This window comes from Leopardus geoffroyi, chromosome A3, assembly GCF_018350155.1.
Source record: "Leopardus geoffroyi isolate Oge1 chromosome A3, O.geoffroyi_Oge1_pat1.0, whole genome shotgun sequence".
NCBI classification, from domain to species: Eukaryota; Metazoa; Chordata; class Mammalia; order Carnivora; family Felidae; genus Leopardus; species Leopardus geoffroyi.
In genome coordinates, this window is record NC_059336.1 from 134,142,052 (window position 1) to 134,160,405 (window position 18,354).

The window sequence follows — 18,354 nt, forward strand, 5'->3', positions numbered from 1 at the left end:
AGAGACAGAGCACAAGCTGGGGAGAGGCAGAGAGAGAGGGAGACACAGAATCCTAAGCAGGCTCCAGGCTCAGCTGTCAGCACAGAGCCCAACGTGGGCTCGAACCCATGAACCGTGAGCTCATGACCTGAACCAAAGTCGGACGCTTAACCGACTGAGCCCCCCAGGCGCCGCTGATCTGGTAGAATCTAAAAGTCCCATGAGAAATAGTCCAGTCAAAAAGTCTGAGACAAAAAAGGGAGCCAGTATGATTTTTCTGAATGTGGGGCTTGGAGCAAAGGATCACCCTCCTTTGAGTTTCTGTAAACTGAAGCATGAATGAAGAAAAGCACACCCAGTCTCTTCTCTGCCATGTGACCCATCGTGTTTTATACCAAAAGGTGCTTTTGTCTTCCCACTTTCTATTACTGGTTACATATTAATTGATAAATGTTGTATCAAGCGGGATCGAATTTCAGGCTTGACATGGGAGTACATTCAAATCTCTTCCATTAATTGTTTGGTGTCTCCAGGCTGACCACTTGACCCTTTAGCAGTCTCATTGCCATCAGAGAAAGGAAGGATAATTCTGATATTCCAGAATCTTACCCTGGAGTAGTGGAAAGAGTATTAAAAGCTAGGATTCAAGATACTGGATATAATGTTATATAATACTAGAAAAATTTCAAGCGCTTCAAACACGTGAGTAGTAGTAAATCACACCCAACAAAGAATAATACAAGTGTATTCATTCCTTCTGTCACCTCACTCTGAATTTTTATGGGATGCACTCTCATAAAATGTCACTTTCCTTTTTTGGGTTATAGACATCATAAACCAGAGGTTGTTGGCAATGGCAAACACTCTTAATGTATGATCTCACTGTCTTAATGTATTTGGAATTGAAATTCCAGAGGCATAAAATTTACACAGTCGGAGGTGGTAGTGATTTACAGATCACTCAAAGGTATTTGGAAGCTCTCTGTGCATCAGTGGTGTGGGTAGACTCTTGGGATCCAAAGTAGGGCGGTCAGGTAGCCAGTGGCCCTTTTGTTGGGGACCTCCCAACTGTCTTTATCTAGGTAAGACACGGGTTTGGGTACTAAAACAGGGGCCAAAATAACAGCAGCTTACAAAGGTAGGACATCTGGTGTCAGTGGTCTGTGGATAATGTGGAGGCCCTGGGGGTGGGGGATCTAAGCTCTCCCCCGTGTTTGCCATCCTTGGGGTGTTGCCCTCATTTACACGGTTTAAGCTGGCTCACCGCAGGAGCTGTCCACGTTACTTGTGCCGACATCACGCGGACCTCGTGGCTACACTCAGCTGCGAAGCGGACTGTGCTGTGTGGTCTTCAGCTAGAGTTCGGTGCCCCCAAGTAAACATTCCATCGTTGTGCAAGAAGGGGAGGGTGGCGTCCGGGGAGCACCTGTCTGCCTCCGCCATGACGTCTGTAGGACTTTTCTCTGAGGCTGCTTAGTTTCTTAGTGAAGGATCCTCCAGCCTTCTGCAGTCTCACGAGGTAGATACAAAGTTGACTGCTGGTTTCTGGAGCTGGCCTGGTCAAGGGGGCTGAGGATTTCACCTCTCAGGATGCAGACTTCCTCCAGAGTCTCTACATTTCCATCCCAGCACTTACCCCGCTCCCCACCCTGGACCTGTGCCCCTAAGCCTGATCTTCTCTGGCTCAGCTTCTCTGAGAGCTAACGTCTGGCCCCCCTGCTGGAATGGTGGAAGGTGCCACCTTATTGAGCAGGAGACTCTGACACCCAGGGCCTGTACCCGGTTTCCCAGGCCCCCACCCCCGCCTCCCCGGGTCCCTGATCTCGCTTTGCCTCAGCCTTTTTGGGGAGTCTCATGGGCGAGTGTGCCTACCGCTGGTTGCGATCAGATGTGTGCTACTTGAAGTTGTGTTTTGAGACTGAGACCTGGAAACTTGCACACGTAGGCGGAAGGCCGCAGCCTTTCTCACTGTGTCCCTGAGATGACGCACCCACTTTTTAGGTTAATGTGTCAGGCCATTTTCTCCAGCTCACCTCATTTGTAATTATAATTTCTCTCTAATTACCTGCTTTAAATCTCTTCTGAAATGTATAGGTTAGATATTTTGGGAAGAGGTGAAGAAAAGGTAGCCTTTTCCGTACTGGAAGAGGCTTTCAAAGACATGGAGGAAATAAGAATACGAGCTGCAGCGAGGAGCCCTTGACCACTCAGCACCTCCTCGCAAGGCCAGCCCCAGAACAAATAACGCTCTTCCAGCAGTGCAGTGAGCCGGGCATGTGCTTTGACTCCTGCCTCTGAGCCGTTTCTTTTGGCAGTGTTACAGAAAGTGTTCACATATGAACGTTCATTTGCAGGTTAGTTAATTTGAATATTATTAGGTTGCTGAGCAGGACACTCAAACTTCAAGTATTTTGTTACCTCCCATGACCTGGATACAGCCAGCCCTTCCTTTCCTCCACCTGCTTCCCTCCCTCGGCAGGGGCCGTCACCTCCCTTACACCGAGTCGGATTGAAATATTCCGGCCTACTAATAATCCAAAAACACCACGAGTTGGGTTCTCTTACGGTGATTTCGCCTTTCCAGGATACAGTAAAGAATGGCTTTTTTTCTTTCTTTTCCCCATCAGAGTCTTCTGTGCAGATCTTTTTTGTTTTCTTGGGCGTGTGGTTCTTTTAGTTTTGTGAACAAAATTGCATCCAAGAACTTTCAGATTTAAAGAGATGTATGAGTTGTTTGTTGCAAAAATAATGTTCATGAGATGCGTAGCGTTTGGGAAATACAGGGTAAAAGCACAATGGAGTAATCAACTGCGTATGAGTGTGTATATTAAATGTACAATCCACCACCAAAAGTTTTTAACGTGACTGTTTTCGTGTACTCACACCTACGCGCCTGTGTTTGCTTTCAGATTTTTTTTTTAACCGAAAGTTTTGAAAATACAAATTGATATTTCTAGTGACTTGAGCCATACTCCGGAGGCGTTAGTTGGAGAGAAGGCTGGAAACGGTCCTACTGTGAGACCATGAAGGCTTCAAATGCCGAGCACAGCATAGCTGATGATTTTTCACCGGGAAAGTTCTAGAATTAATGCTGCATTTGGGAAGATGAATCCAGCAGTAGTGGGTAGAACGAATGAAAAGGGAAATGGATTAAGTTTATGAAGTCTTGTCTGGTTCTGTCAGGTTGCAGTTATTCAGAAGCTCTTAGTCTGTGGACTTTCCTTACTATTTCACTTGACCATCTCTAACACCTTACCTGTGGAGTATAACATCGATGAGAATTTTCAAGCTACCGCTTCATGGCCAACAAAAGTCATCTATCTTTACGTCTCTCTTCTGGCTGCCCGACCCAAATACTATTTCGCATGGACATTAGGTAAGTGACAGGTGGTAGACCTCACTGTTCATGTGCTGAAGTGTATCTTACCCAGTGGCTAGCCAGCAGAGTGCCCGCTTGAGGAGATACAGTTAAAGACCAATTAGAAACATTAGTCATCTATTAGAAGACACAAGCCTTGCAGCTCATATCCTAAATACAAGGATATATCCTACAAACTGTTAGGATGGCCTAATAACTGGCTCAAGGCCCATTTTATTATAATATCAGATAGAAATGAGGATAAATCTACTTTTACTGTTTAAGAATAAAAGATCCTAGTATATGATAAACATGTACCTTCTGAGAGAACGTGGTAGATTGTTACATAGGTTTTTCACCTTCTTTTTCACTTTGTTTATTGCAGCGGATGCTATTAATAATGCTGCGGGCTTTGGTTTCAGAGGATATGATGAAAATGGAACGGCTCGTTGGGACTTAATTTCCAACTTGAGAATTCAGCAAATAGAGGTTAGTAAATCATTAACAAGTCAGTTACCCTATGATACTTTACGTACCCCACTTTGCTTTTACAGGTCATGACGCGATGTCCCAAGAGTGATGTTGAAGGCTTTTTAACAATAATAACTTATTTTTCCATTCAACCAATATTTGTGGGTTGTCAATCATGTGCCCCAGGCGCTGGGGATCTAGCGGGTAAGATTGGTGTGACCTGGGCCCTTCGATCGTAGGGCTTTAATCTAGTGGGTGCTACAGAAGGGTAGATTGGGGTCAGAGGGATATAGGGTCTGTGTGGGCTACAAGATAAGGTCCAACTCAGATGAGGTAGCTCAGGGAGGGGTCCTGAAGGCAATAGTCTTAAGCTGAGTCCTAAATGATAAGGAGGAGGTTGCCAGGCACTCCAAGGAGACGGCGATCAACCTGAGAAAGGATTTGTGGCTCATGTTGGGTCATGACAGAGGGAGTGGTGACTGGAGACTGGAGACACAGAAGCCAAGCCGAGATACTTTCAGAGGCCGTATTAAGAGTTTCGAGCTCTCCTAAGAGTGATGGAGTGTGGTGGATGGGTTTTATGCAAGTGAGGTGGTCACAGCTGTGGTTTAGAAGGGTCTGGCTATGTTAGGTAGAATGAGTTGCCCTCGTGGAAAAGAGTGGTCTGTTAGGAGGGTGTCGTGTTAATCCAAGGTGATGGTGACCTAAACTAGAGTAGGGACAGTGGGGCCGGAAAGACATAAGCACCTTGGAGCACTGTTCCAGAGATTCAGCAGAACCCGGTGATATGCTGGCATCAGCAAGAGAGAATGAGTTATAAATTGGGACCAGATATCTGGCTTAAACCAGTTTTATGGCGATGCCTTTCCCTGGGAGAAGGAACAAAGAACAGGTACAGGTTTGAAGGGGAAGAGACTGTGTGTTCAGATTTCAGACTTAACTAAGTTGTCCGGCAGACAAGCCAACGATCAGACACTAGCTGCAACATCTGAGCTGGAGATCCTAATTGGGGAACTAGAAGCGTGTAGCATTTCAGGTTTTGGGTGGAAACCACGAGAGTAGCCATGAGAGAGCAGCGAGAGACCGAGAAGGGATGTGAACCCCCAAGGAGCACCTGTGCCCTCGGCTGGGCAGAGGAAGGCAGGTCAGGAGAAGGAGCCAGAGAAAGGAGAGGAAAAGCAAAAGTAGACGTTGCTTTGCAAGCCTGAGAGAATTATTCCAGCAGTAGCAATTACCAAAACCTAAGGTGAAAAGTTGACCGACAACTTGATAATGAATGGGTCAGGCTGGACCTGCCGCTGAGCCTTACCGTCACTGAACGTTCATCACGAAAAGTGGGACAGTCAGTCATTAAGCGCCTGTGGAGGTGATGCCATAGGAAACACAGCACCGTCTTTCAAGTACTTTGCCAATACAGTTCAACGTGGTTAGGTCTCTAGATCTTTCTAAATGTAGAGGGAGTGTGCAGTATAGAGAAGTAAGTTAAACGCTGGATCCAGAAGCGGGAAATCTACAGGACAAAGGACCCAATTTTCCCCACAAGTAGATGCCACAGAAGAGTGGGGGGCAGGGAGGGGCCGCTACAGATTCAGAGAGCAGAGCCAAACACATCATTGCACACTTGTTTGCACCCTCTGAAAAGACCAACTGGAAAACCATGTTTTTAAACAGTCGGGATATTTGGCCACAAAATGAGCGTTAAATGATATTAAGGAGTTAATACTTAGTTTTGTTAGGTCCGATCTTGGTTTTTTGAAAGTCCAGTAAATTCTGAACTATGTACAGGTGAAATAAGATGTCTGATACTTGCCTTGAAATTTTCCTACGATGTCAGTAACGAAAATGGGGAAGGGGAAGGAAAAGCGTAAAGTGTGGAAATTGAGTGATGAATGTATGTATGGCAGTGTTTCTAACTTTCTGTTCATTACCGCCACCCTGAGGAGGTTTTGAGACCTGTGTCACCTCATCAACCACCACCCCCCCCCCCCCGTGAACTTTAATACTGCATACACTGTATGTCCGTTTATATATCATGTATATACACATATGCTTTTATACATAAAACGAGTAAGCCTTTTTTGCCAAGAACAGTTTTCATCCTCTTGGGGGCAATATCGCCCTTGGTGAGAATGCATGGTCTAAGAAAAAGTAAAGAAGGGGCCGCCTGGATGGCTCAGTCAGTTAAGCATCCGACTTAGGCTCAGGTCGTGATCTTGCGGTTCTTGAGTTCGAGCCCTACATCGGGCTCTCTGCTGTCAGCGCAAAGTCCACCTCAGATCCTCTCTCTCCCTCTCTCTCTGCCCTTCCCTTGTGTGTGCTCTCTCTCTCTCTCTTTCTCTCAGAAATAAATAAACATTAAAAAAAAATTTTAGAGAAAAAATAAAGAAGAAGGAGCTAGTTTCCTGAAGGAGGGGAGGGTGATCAGGGTTGGATGCGACTGAGATACGGGCAGTAAGAGCAGGGCTCAAATGCCAGCAGCTGTAACACCTGGGGGTTGAGTGATGATTTTGGTAACGGTTTCATGGGAGGGATAAGCTATAGAAGCCAGATGATGCAACTCTTAGGCATTTATTACCTGTACAAGGAAGGAGGGTAGAGTTAAGGCCATAGCTGAGGGGAACAGGTGAAGGTGAGAGTTTTGTTTAATTTTGTTTTAAAACGGAGAGATTGAGGGGTGCCTGGGTGGCTCAGTCAGTTAAGTGTCTTGACTCTTGGTTTTGGCTCAGGTCCTGATCCTGTGGTTCATGGGATCAAGCCCTGCGTTGGGCTCCAGGCTGAGCGTGGAGCCTGCTTGGGATTTTCTCTGTCTCTTTCTGCCCCTCCCATGCTCGCATGTGGGCTTGTGCGCACGTGCATGTGCACTCTCTCAAATAAAAAAAAAAGTATGGATTTAAGACAAGTCTCAGGTGTTATATGATATTCTGCGCTTGGATTCAGAGGTTATAAGTAGAGAAGATGGAAAGTACGGTTGATCTGGGACTCGGAGTTTGATAAGCAGATGAATTAAAAGGAAGAAGAAACAAACGCATCAAGAATTTTGATGAGCGTAATAAATACTGCACCAGTCTAAATGGTGAGAAGGAAGTGAAGACATAGGAGGAGTCACTTGCTTAGGGAAGGAGTAGAGATGGGAGACCAGACCTCCTTCTGAGGTCAAGGAGGAAGCTTTTATTGGGAGAGGCTCGAGTGGAGAGGCTGGGAACGTGGATAGATGGCGGTAGTTCGGGTGAGGCCAAGGTTCCGAGCAGCCACAAATGGTGGCTGAAGAGGCGTGGGGGTGACGGAATGGAGAGGCTGTGGCTCGATGGGACGTCCAGTCCCCAGTGAAAGCGTCATGGAAGGGTCATGGAAAGGTCATTTACATATCAGGAATGTCTTTGGGATAATTCCATGACAACGCCTGTGAATGTTAACATATAGGAGAAAATGGGGATCATCTCGTAGTTGTCCTCTCTGAGAAGCAAGTTTTATTTATACAAGCACATTACTGTATTAGAAAAGCAAATATTAAGGAAATAAATCAGTACACCACTGTCAGCATCAAGTACTTGATTTTTAGCACAACAACATGTTATTGCTTGTATCTAAACCTTCATTATTTTGTTGGCCAAAGAAAAAGGTTCTTTTGTTTTTCAGATGTCAACAAGTTTCAAGATGTTTCTTGATAATTGGAATATTCAGACAGCTCTTTGGCTCAAAAGGTATGTTCCTTCAAGAACAGTCTTTAGCTGTGCTATGGTGTCTAATACTTGAGGCTGAGTTTCACTGAGTTCAGATTCTTGATTCAATAACAGTGTGTTGAGTGACACTGACCTTGGTGTTAACCAGGAAATACTGTTAACGTCTTCCAACGCAAGAGTCTATCGAATCTGAGAACTGTGTTGGCCTGAGTGGTGAATGTTTCTATCACGGGCTTCTCAGTCCGCCTTCCCAGGCATCTTTCCGAGATCGCCAGTGTCCTCCTACTCTCATTGGTTGGAGATTTGGTTAAATAAAACAGAGTAACTGTACAACCACTGTCCAGATGCCCTAGATTGTCCACAGCAGTTCCAGTTGCAAACATATTTCAATTTGACAGATCTTTCTGTATGTTAGGCACAGGATACAATGATGAGTAAGACAGAAAGACCCAACCTCTGCAGTCAAAGAAGTCACGATCTTGTTAAAAACACAGCAGCGTCACCTGCGCGTTCCCTGTAGCGAGGAAGAGCGGAGAGAGAGAGCAGGAGCAGCGAGGCACAGGGGGGGAGAGGAAGTGCTGGTGCCAGGATCCGTGACGAGGAATTCGTCACACGGCCGAGGGGGAGCCACAGGCAGCCCGAGTGGGGCAACATTTGTAAAAGATGAAGTTAGGGAGTTGCACAGAAACTCCCAGGGACTCTGTCTCCTTGTTCCCAGTGAGATACGTTGCTGTATCTCGAGTTTATTTTATGAAACGTTATGGCTCTAAGCACTGTGCAAAGCAGCCTTTTTTGTGAGTGTCCTTTATTTCATGGCAAGTTGCATATCTTTCTGCCTTGAGATACCCACCATATGACATTGTCGCTTTGTGGTACATTGCAGTCTCCCCAGTGGCTACATATTTTCTGAACTAATCTGTTGTGTGGTTGTTGTTGTTGTTGTATTTTATTTTATTATTTTTTAAAATGTTTCTTTCTTTATTTTTGAGAGAGAGAAACAGAGCATAAGTGGGGGAGGGGCAGAGAGGGAGCCCAGAATCTGAAACAGGCTCCTGGCTCAGAGCTGTCAGCACAGAGCCTGATGCGGGGCTTGAACCACAAACCATGAGATCATGACCTGAGCCGAAGTCGGAGGCTTAACTGACTGAGCCACCCAGGTACCCCTTTGTTGTATTTTAGATTTGATAACTTTTGGGGGCACCTGGCTTGCTCAGTCAGTGGAGCATGTGACTCTTGATCTCACGGTCGTGAGTTCAAGCCCCGCATTGGGAGTAGAGATTACTTACTTACTTACTAGATAAATAAATAAATAAATAAATAAATAAATAAATAAATAAGATACCTTTAGAAAATCTTACTTTCATTTGAGTTCTCTACCATGTTACAGGGAAATTTTAGACTAAGCACGTTGAAGTTTTTTGGTAAATAGTATAGATTTCTTTACATGTACCAGAAAAAGATGAAAATCAAATTTGTTTTCCTAGATCAATAGGAATATCTAATAGCCTTCACCTCCCTGAGGTCACAGGTCAAGTTGTGGCCGACGCTAAGTTGCGGTTGTTTTCCTGGTTGCCCCGGGCCCTGTCGGCTGAGAAAAGAATGATCGCTGTGGGCTGTGTGAACTCTAACCACTCAGTGTGGTGTTCATGGTTTCCAGGGTGTGTTACGAACGAGCCTCCTTGAGTCCAACCATCCAGACGTTCGTTCTGTCCGCCATCTGGCACGGGGTTTACCCGGGGTATTACCTGACGTTTCTCACGGGAGTGGTGATGACACTGGCAGCACGAGCCGTGAGTATCTAGAAGCCCACGTCGTCCTCGAGGGGGAGTCCACGTGAGTGGGAGGAGGAGGCGGAGCTCACCCCCTCCCCGGAGGCCTCATTCGTGTGGCCGCAGATGGAGCGGTGCTCTGGTTAGAAGCGAGGGGGGCGCCTGGCGTGTTTGTCCAGCGCTCCTGCGGGAGGGACCTGCACAGCGTCGGTTGTCTTTACGCGGTTTTCTGAACGAGAGCTAAAACCTGCGCTAAATAAAGATGGGTTCATTTCACAGACGTTTCCCGAGAGCTGTCCCCGATGAATCCTCCTTTAGGTGAGGAGGGGAGCACGAAGACCATGGACAGAGCCGGTGGGCCATCCCCAGGTGGCGGGTGCCAACGTTAGAGACAGGGCACAGTTCTTTAGAGTGTTGGCTTGGTTGGAACCTGGAGTCATACTTTGGGAAACAGTTGAGAAATCAGGTTGGTGACATGGGTGGGCAAGGAAGGACAGTTCAGTGTGAGTCCTTGAAAGTGACGTGACCAAAACAGCACTCGAACAGGCTTCTTCCAGCAAGTACAGGTGAGGAGGCCTCATTTAACAAACCAGCAGAGATTTAGTCGATTTTCAGGTGAGGGTACATATGTGCATATGTACAGCACGAGGCATATATGATAGATCCCGTGGGCTTTATAGATAGTAAGTAACATAGTTGTTTAGAGGTGAAAGGAATCCCTTTTGGCTGGGTTGACCAGAGATGGCCTCATTAGGGAAGTGTGGTTGGATTAGGGCTTTGAAAGATGAAGGTCGTTTTAAAAGCGAGCCAAGTTTGGTGGGGGTAGAACATGACATGGTAGGCCAGGAGATGACATTCTCAAAACCAAGTTTGGAAGCGCCAGTGTGTTTGGAAATGAAAAGTAAATCTGGTTGAAGCAGAGACTTTGTGAATCCCTAAATAGCGGATAATTCTGGAAGGGGAAAGGAGTGCAGGGGGCGGAGGGAGGAGGGCACAGTAGAAGGACTTGACAGACGAGGAGAGGGCCCAGCCCTCATTCCGCCTGCAGCCCGGGGAGTCCGGGAAGGTCTTCAAGGAGGGAGATGACCAGTGGAAAGCCGTGCTTCAGGAGAGTGGATTTGCCCCTGGTGGACGGGGGCGGGGAGGGTGGGTAGGTGCTGCACGGGGAACCAGGCAACATGGTAGGTGTCAGGACTCGTTCTGGCCACTACGAATGATGGTCTCGCTGTAGCGAGAGCCATTAACCACACACCAGGTCACTTCTGAGAAACTCGGTGGTAACCTCACGGGGCCGTGTTTCACCTCTGAACATATTAGACAAGAAAAGCAGGGAAGATGATCATAGAAAAGAGGAAATAATGTTTGGTTAAGTTTGCACATTTCAAAACTGAAATGTTTTGACTTTTTTGGAAGCTAAAAAAAATGTTTGAATAGTGGTTATTAGGACACACCTATTTTGAGAATGTGTGTCGTTGCCATTTATTCTAAGTGTGTTTGGCCTGAGCTCAGTGTATGATCTTCACTTGTATTTCACAAACCCAGGGCTTCAGGAAGAGGAAGGATGTCTCATTAAGTCATAGTAGACAACATTGAAAACAGACAGAACTTTATTTATATACTATACCAAATATGATTTAAAGAGCTCTAGGCAGTGTTATTTTTAACTTTGGGGGAAATTAAAAAAAAAATTTTTTTAACGTTTATTCATTTCATCTTTTGAGAGACAGAGAACGTGAGTGGGGGAGGGGCAGAGAGCGAGGGAGACACAGAATCTGAAGCAGACCCCAGTCTCTGAGCTGTCAGCATGGAGCCCGATGCGGGGCTCGAACTCACGGACTGCGAGATCATGACCTGAGCCGACGTGGGCCGCTTAACCGACGGAGCCACCCAGGCGCCCCGGGAGACTTTTAATTTTAATACAACTTCAAATCTCCAGAAGAGTGGCAAAGAACTCCTACATGCCTTTTACCCACACTCCCACATTTTGCTCTCTCCATATTTTTCACAGATACATGTATTCGTTTTTGCCAAACCAACTTTTCCCGTAATGGCAGCACCACCTTAGACTTGCACCAGCAATGCGTGAGAATGTCAGCCACTGCACGTTCTTGAAGCAGTGGATGTAGTCAGTGTGATTCTGTAGCAACATTGAAGATAAAGCACATATTTTTGTTTCTTTATTTCAGATGAGAAATAACTTTAGACATTATTTCATCAAACCTCCCCAGCTTAAATTATTGTATGATGTTACAACGTGGATAGTGACTCAAATAGCAATAAGTTACACAGTTGTGCCATTTGTACTTCTATCTGTAAAACCGTCGTTCATGTTTTACAGGTAAGTGTCATTCTTAAAAATATACCAGTGGGAATAACTTTATTATTATTATTATTATTATTATCATCATCATTATTATTTTAATGCTTATTTATTATTGAGAGACAGAGACAGAGCATGAGCAGGGGAGGGGCACAGAGAGGAGGAGACACAGAATCCGAAGCAGGCTCCAGGCTCCGAGCTGTCAGCACAGAGCCCGACACGGGGCTGGAACTCACAAACCGCGAGATCATGACCTGAGCCAAAGTCAGACTGGGCTTAACCGACTGGGCCACCCAGGCGCCCGGGAATAACTTTATTTTTAAGAGCAAGCTCTTTGCTATTGGGTAGCGTAAAAAAAAAATCATGCCCTAGCCTTACTTTCTGTAGTTAACTTTTTCATCTTAAACCAAGCAGTCCCAAGATTTTTATGGAATGATTCACACCACTTAACCCTCAGACGAATATGACTTAAGAGATGTGCCAGCTGGGCAGCCGCTGCCTCAGGTCTCGCACAGGTTTAACTAGAAAATGTAGCTGTTCTTTTTACACCTGGATGGTAACTGGACTCACCGTGGGAATCCTTTCACGATGTGTACATGTATCGAATCATTATGTTGTACACCTGAGGCTACTGTAACGTATTAGGTCAGTTGTACCTCACTTAACCAAATAAAAGAAGCAGCATCCAGCTAGATGTGGCCTGTGGGCTGGAGTTTGCTCACCCCTGCCCTGGGGTCAAGGGCTAGGAGTTTATAAGCTGAAGCAAAGGCTTTTGTGTCTTTCGGGATATTCTGGGAGTGGAAGCAAAATAATATCTTCCAGATAATCACGAGTAAGTATTGGTTGAGTCTGTGCACCAAGAGTTCGGGTTGTCAGACTGTTAACTCCAAAAAGGAGAGGATAGGCGAACTTGAAATAAGATGAACAATCAAAAATAGGACAGAGCAGTTTTAAAATGTAGTTTGTTCTTAACAAGGGATTGTTAATCCTTTTCATTGCTTTAGTCAAAAGGAAATAAATTACTTGTATTTCATGAATTTGTTCCCTTCTTACTCTTTTATGTTTCACGGGTACTTTGTCTTCTCTGTATTATGGAAACTCTTGTCTTAAATTCCATGTTTTATCTCTTTATTGTCTCCCTCACCCACCAAATTCCGCTCTCGCTGTGTTAGCCAGATCTTTGAGATCAGACACTTTATCTTTCATAAAGTCCTCATTACCCCAGTGTTTAGAAACGGCAACACAGAACACGTGGTCAAAAATTGTTGAATGGAATATAGCGACACATACGGACAGACATTAAGGAACTCCACTAAAATGTCCCCTTTTCACAGAATGATTACTTGTTTTTGAATGTGATAGAGCTGTTGGTTAGGTTTTCTATCCCAGGTACTTTGTTCATGATCACTTGAACTTACAGCTAAAAAAGTGGCCTCGGTCGCACTTGATTTATACTTAATTTCAGGAATAATACCTCTAATAATATTCTTAATAATGTGACTTTCCTTTATTATATGACAGGGACCATCAAGAGGCAGTATTATCTATTACTCACATCACTGGAATATTTGTAACTTAATCAGGGGCCATAAACAGCGGAGGAGGCCAGAGCATTTAAGGTCTTTATTATCTCTGCCTTCTCTTTGTTCACTCAGTGTTCGATTCTGTGGATTTGCGAGATTATTCTTAGGTCGCTGCAGCTGCTAATAAGTACCTTTTTGTTTTTGCTCTGTGTAGCCATGGACTTATGACCCTTACAGAGGAATGTAATGTGATACCTAGTGTCATGCTCCGAAGCGGTCTGGGCTTATATGCTGCTTTCTAAAAACCCACTAGCATACGCCTCAGAGCTGCATCTCATGGGGCAGGGGTGGGACAGGAATGCAAGAGATGTGGTGAATGCACACATCCTGAGTGGGGCCTGGGACATTTTGACGAGTGTGCAGTTGCTAAGCATCCGTGATCAAAAATCTAATAAAGTAAATTCTGTTTTATTTCTTCTAGCTCCTGGTATTACGGCCTGCACATTGCTGGTATCTTAGTATTATTGTTGTTGCCGGTGAAAAAAACTCAAAGAGGAAAGAATACACAGGAAAATGTTCAGCTGGCACGATCCAAAAAGTTTGATGAAAGAGAAAATTTCTTGGGACAGAATAGTTTTTCCACAACAAACAATGTTTGCAATCAGAATCAAGAAATAGCCTCTAGACATTCATCATTAAAACAGTGAAGGGGAAAATATGCTGACGGCTATTTTTTCTATGTTAACAGAAACCACTCTTAGCACCTTTCAAGGGATTTGTGTTTGTTTGGAAAGAGATTAAGTGGGGGGACATCTGACAGAGCTAGGTAGGGAATTTCCTGTATAGCAGATTGGAAACGGAGTGAATAACCCCTCCCAGGCCATGTCCCTGTGGGCCACGCCTTATATAAAAATATTTCCATTATTTCAATGGGCACTCAGGACCTCAGCATATGTCCACACGGTCATATGTGTGCCCTGTTGCTGAATGTATGTTGCGTATCCCAAGGCACCGAAGAGGTGGACAGGTAATTGTGTCAATCTGGATGATTGAGAGAAATTAACTTTTCCAAATGAATGTCTTGCCTTAAACCCTCTATTTCCTGAAATATCGTTCCTAAATGGTATTTTCAAGTGTAATATTGTGAGAACACTATTTCAATATTTGATGTTATATGCTGTAAAGGAATTCTGGAGGAATTTTGAAACAGGATATTTAAGATGTGGATACTTTAAAAATGCAATAAACATCTCAGTATTGGAAGGGTTTTCTTAAAGTATCTCAGATGACTACAGTACGTAGCGAAACCGCAAACAGGACCGGATGCCAAATTATACGTAGCTTATTTTCCTGGAGAATTTAATTACTTTGTGTCAGTCAGAGCCCGTCAAGGAAGAATTTCTTCAACACAGTTAAAGGTGGGTAATGGGATATTTTAAGTTTATTTTCTTAAAAAAAAAAAGCAAGAGAAGATGACAAGGGAAGGAAGGAAGGCATGAATGAAGGAGGCCCCACGAGGACTGGCGTAGAGCCTGCTGGGATGGGGCACAGGTGCACAGTGTAGGTACCACGTGCTCCGCAGACGTGCTTTTCACCTTTACTGATCTGAGTTCTTCGTGATTATGTAAGACATCAAGATGTAATAACTTTTTAATGTGGTGGACTTTGAAATGAAATTTATCAAGCATAAATTATATAGAATTGTTAGAGGGATCATGAAAACAATAGTGGCGGATTGTGTGAGGGTTATGGAAGAGAAATCACTGAGTAAGGTGACTGTCTAGTCACTTTCTGATCCTTAGCAGCTTACTTCCTATTTGGGAAAGTTTTAGGGAGATGAAAGCTTAAAGTCGTGGGGTCTGGCCCACATTTTTAGAAAATAAAAGAAATCAGTTTCCAGACTCTTCAATTCTTACATTAAAATGTTGCTCTTCACTCTTTTTAATGAGTTTTAGGTTCTGTAAGTAGAAGAGTATGCTTTTATCTTACAGGCCATTTTCCCCATAATTGGTCTCACCTTGAATTACTAGATGTCTCCTTTAATGCCACAGTCTGGTGACGGGCGTGGTAAGCTGAAAGCAGAGGAGGGGACTGCGAGGCCATCCTGGAGTGTAGGGCTTCAGCCGCAGATAGTGAATCACGGGATCATGGGGTTTGAGAGAAGAGCGGGGGACACGGCCTTCTGACTTCACCTTTATGTGACCAGTCTTTGATTTGACTTCACCTTTATTTGACCAGTTCATTTCCTTTCTGCCTTACATTTTTAATGCAATGCAAATTGGTTAGGTGTGGTGTGTCTTTTATTTTTGTCGTTAGTAAGTTTGTAAGTGAAGTTAAAGCAGAACCCCTATCTGGCTTGAGCTGCGCAGCATTTCACTTAAAGAGAAACAGCAAGCGTCCTTGGAACTGGTGAGGTCTCCGTCAGCAAAAACATCAGCGTATCTTTTTAGAACTTTAGAAATATCCTGGTCTTTGTTTATAGCAAATGTGGTTATTTTTCTAAAGGTAAAATTTTTCCACCTGCTGAGGTCAGCCATACCCTGCTACTTACTTCCCAGGCAAGGACAGATAGCTAAATAAATTTTCTCTGTTTTCCCATGCATTGAAATTAAGCTAGCTGTGTAACGTGAGACGATGGAAAAGAATAATCATGGAAAATATCTGCCCCCGAAAGGTCTCCTTAGTTTAATTACTGCTGCAGAGAATCTGATCACTATTTTTCAAAAGTAAACAAATTCAGGGTTTAAAGGACAAGTCTAGGCATGTCATAAATGAAAATAAGAAAGCTTAATAAAACTTTTTTTCAGCCCACCTCTAGCCATGAATAAATAATAACTGTTTATTTTTATCACCTATGTCATTTCTCTGCCTGTAAACCTAAAATCACTGTTACCTGTTTCTTGTTCAATGAATGTCCTCATGGTGTTGCCATCCAGGAAGCAAGATGATTGAATAATTTTCCAATTACTTTGAAGATGATACATTATCTATACAGATTGACTGATTTTCATCCCTTTGGATCAACTAGTTTTTTGGTTTTTGTATGAAATGGTTTTAGGATAGCTTTTCTCTAATTTTGTAGAAATTCTCATAAGTATGTAATCTAGAAAAACTAAAGAAATCTAATTCTCGACTTTTCTTCTCAAGAAGAAACACTTTGTGCTGTGTGAAATGACTGTATCTACTTGGAGTGTTGTAAGGATTAATACTTCTACTTGAAGTGGAAACTGGTATATCTCTACTACTGTTAAGTATAAAGGGATTCATTGTACTATGTGCTTGCTTCTTTTTTAATCAACACAGTAAGATTCAGTCCATATTTATATTATTTCTCCACTCTTCAGTTGTCATGAAACTACTCCAGAGATGATCGGTGAACGTCATTATTATACTACTCAGGGAAAAAAAAAAAAGGGAACAAAAACATTATTCTTCCCTCAATTTCATTTTCTTGAAACGGTAACAGTTAATTTGATGTATCTCAGTGATCACCATTTTACAAGTAGCTTAATCTCAGTTTTAAAAATGAGCATTTTTATTGGAACTCAGGGTAATTGGAGAAATGTATGCAGCTTCTAAAACATCCAGCATAGTAGAGAAGGTTTCTTTGGCTTCAACAATGTCCAGCCACCACTTTCGCCACCACCATACTTTTGGTTAAGAAGTATTTTTGTTATTGACCCCTGCCGTGTGTGACAGGCATATGCAGGATTTCCATAGGTAACAGTTTTCAGGAAACTTTGCAGTACAAAGAGTGGTTCTTTTTTAAAGAGTGAAGGTAACGCACACGGAAACACTGATTGTCCTGGGAGATCTGGATGTTCATCTGGCTCTGTTATTAAGGAACCTTAGGATCTGGGCAAGTTGCCTGTCCTCTGGATCAGAGTTTCTTAATAAGAAATTAAAGGATCAGTTCTAAAAGTTTATGACCAGTCGATTTGTAATGAATGGAAGCCATTAGCAAGATGTGTAGGAGTCACGCTCAAAGGCAGATTCACAATCAGAACTATTGTCATGGTCATTTACTTTTATTACTTGAGCAGCTCCAAGCCCAGACTTTTCAAAAGGTTTTCTTGGCAACCGAGGAAAATCTTTCAATCCCTTAAATCAGAAGGCGTGGCAGCATAACCTTTCTACTGAATATAGCCCTTCACATGAATCCTTGATCATGAAATAGTCTATAGTGAAGGAAACAGATCTTCCTTTTGCTTTCTCTGCTTGTTTGTTCATTTGTGCCGTGTGAAATTGAAGGTGATCTGTCCTAGAATATGTCAGTGCAACCCACCAAGTTTACTGGACAGGGTTTACCACTTTAAACTACAGAAGACATGTTAAAACTCGGCCGTGAAAGTAATGACAAAATTTATACTTCTATTCAAGGACTAGATTATGTTTAGGACAAAAAAAAAGTCTTTCCTATTTAAAATTCATGCCTTGTAAATTTTAGTTTGTATATTCACAAACCACTTGGGCACTTACACTTTTTTGTTTCCTTATTATAAACTTCAAAATCATTAGTTAATTGATGTTAAGGGTTCTCCGTTAAAACTGAAAGAAAAAATTACTTGAGAGAATAGTTGTTTCAGAATGGTGCCTGCTGTTGTGTCAATGGAGGACTTGTCCGGAGTTTTACATCTAAACCGGTATTTGATGGAGTTTCGTTCACCCACTGGTGGTCTATCCTGGCTGAAATTGAGTACATCAGATTTCACATAGGTGCGGAATTCTATGTAACACTGTGAAATGTAATCTTAACTGCCCTCAAGTACCTTATTAAACTCTTCCTCTGAACCAAGTGTACATTTAAGGAATGGCTGATCATTTATACGAGTACCTTAGAGGCAGAAAGTTCCTTCTGCAGCCGTCCTCGTGAGAGTGGGTTCGTATCCGTGCACGCTCCTAATGCTGAAGGAAAAGATTGGCTAAACTGTACCTGAAATTGGGATTGGAAAGATCACAGAGTAGAGGGTCTCCACAGTGTGTTTCTGCAGCACCGTGTAGTCAAATCTATGTATAGTGACTCTCGTTACCGAAGAGAATTTACAATGAAATTTTCCATGTTGGTGTTTTATAGGAATGCTCTTATAATCAATGACTAGGCTGCTTTTTGAGGCTCTCATTGTATAGAGGATGCAGCCAGTTACATTTTAATCAGTGGGCTGCTTATTAATGTTTTTATATGTTTTAAAATAATATTTATTTTAATAGATTTTTAACATGGAAATCCCAGTAAACAACTGACAAGCTCTATAGT

General features: G+C 43.4%; 1 protein-coding gene across 5 annotated transcripts in view; it reads left to right on the top strand.

Annotated features, from left to right (window-relative positions):
- The window catches only part of MBOAT2 (membrane bound O-acyltransferase domain containing 2), a 127,532-nt gene extending 111,161 nt beyond the window's left edge, over nt 1–16,371 (top strand). For 4 of the 5 annotated variants that reach the window (XM_045447797.1, XM_045447794.1, XM_045447795.1 and 1 more), the window contains 6 exons: nt 3,163–3,355; nt 3,723–3,826; nt 7,445–7,509; nt 9,146–9,278; nt 11,444–11,595; nt 13,582–16,371. In XM_045447797.1, coding sequence (XP_045303753.1) covers nt 3,163–3,355; nt 3,723–3,826; nt 7,445–7,509; nt 9,146–9,278; nt 11,444–11,595; nt 13,582–13,807 — 873 coding nt within the window. In that variant the 3' untranslated portion in view covers nt 13,808–16,371. The remainder of the gene's footprint in view (nt 1–3,162; nt 3,356–3,722; nt 3,827–7,444; nt 7,510–9,145; nt 9,279–11,443; nt 11,596–13,581) is intronic. The other variant, XM_045447796.1, reaches the window with a different exon arrangement.
- Nucleotides 16,372–18,354: the final 1,983 nt, after the last annotated feature.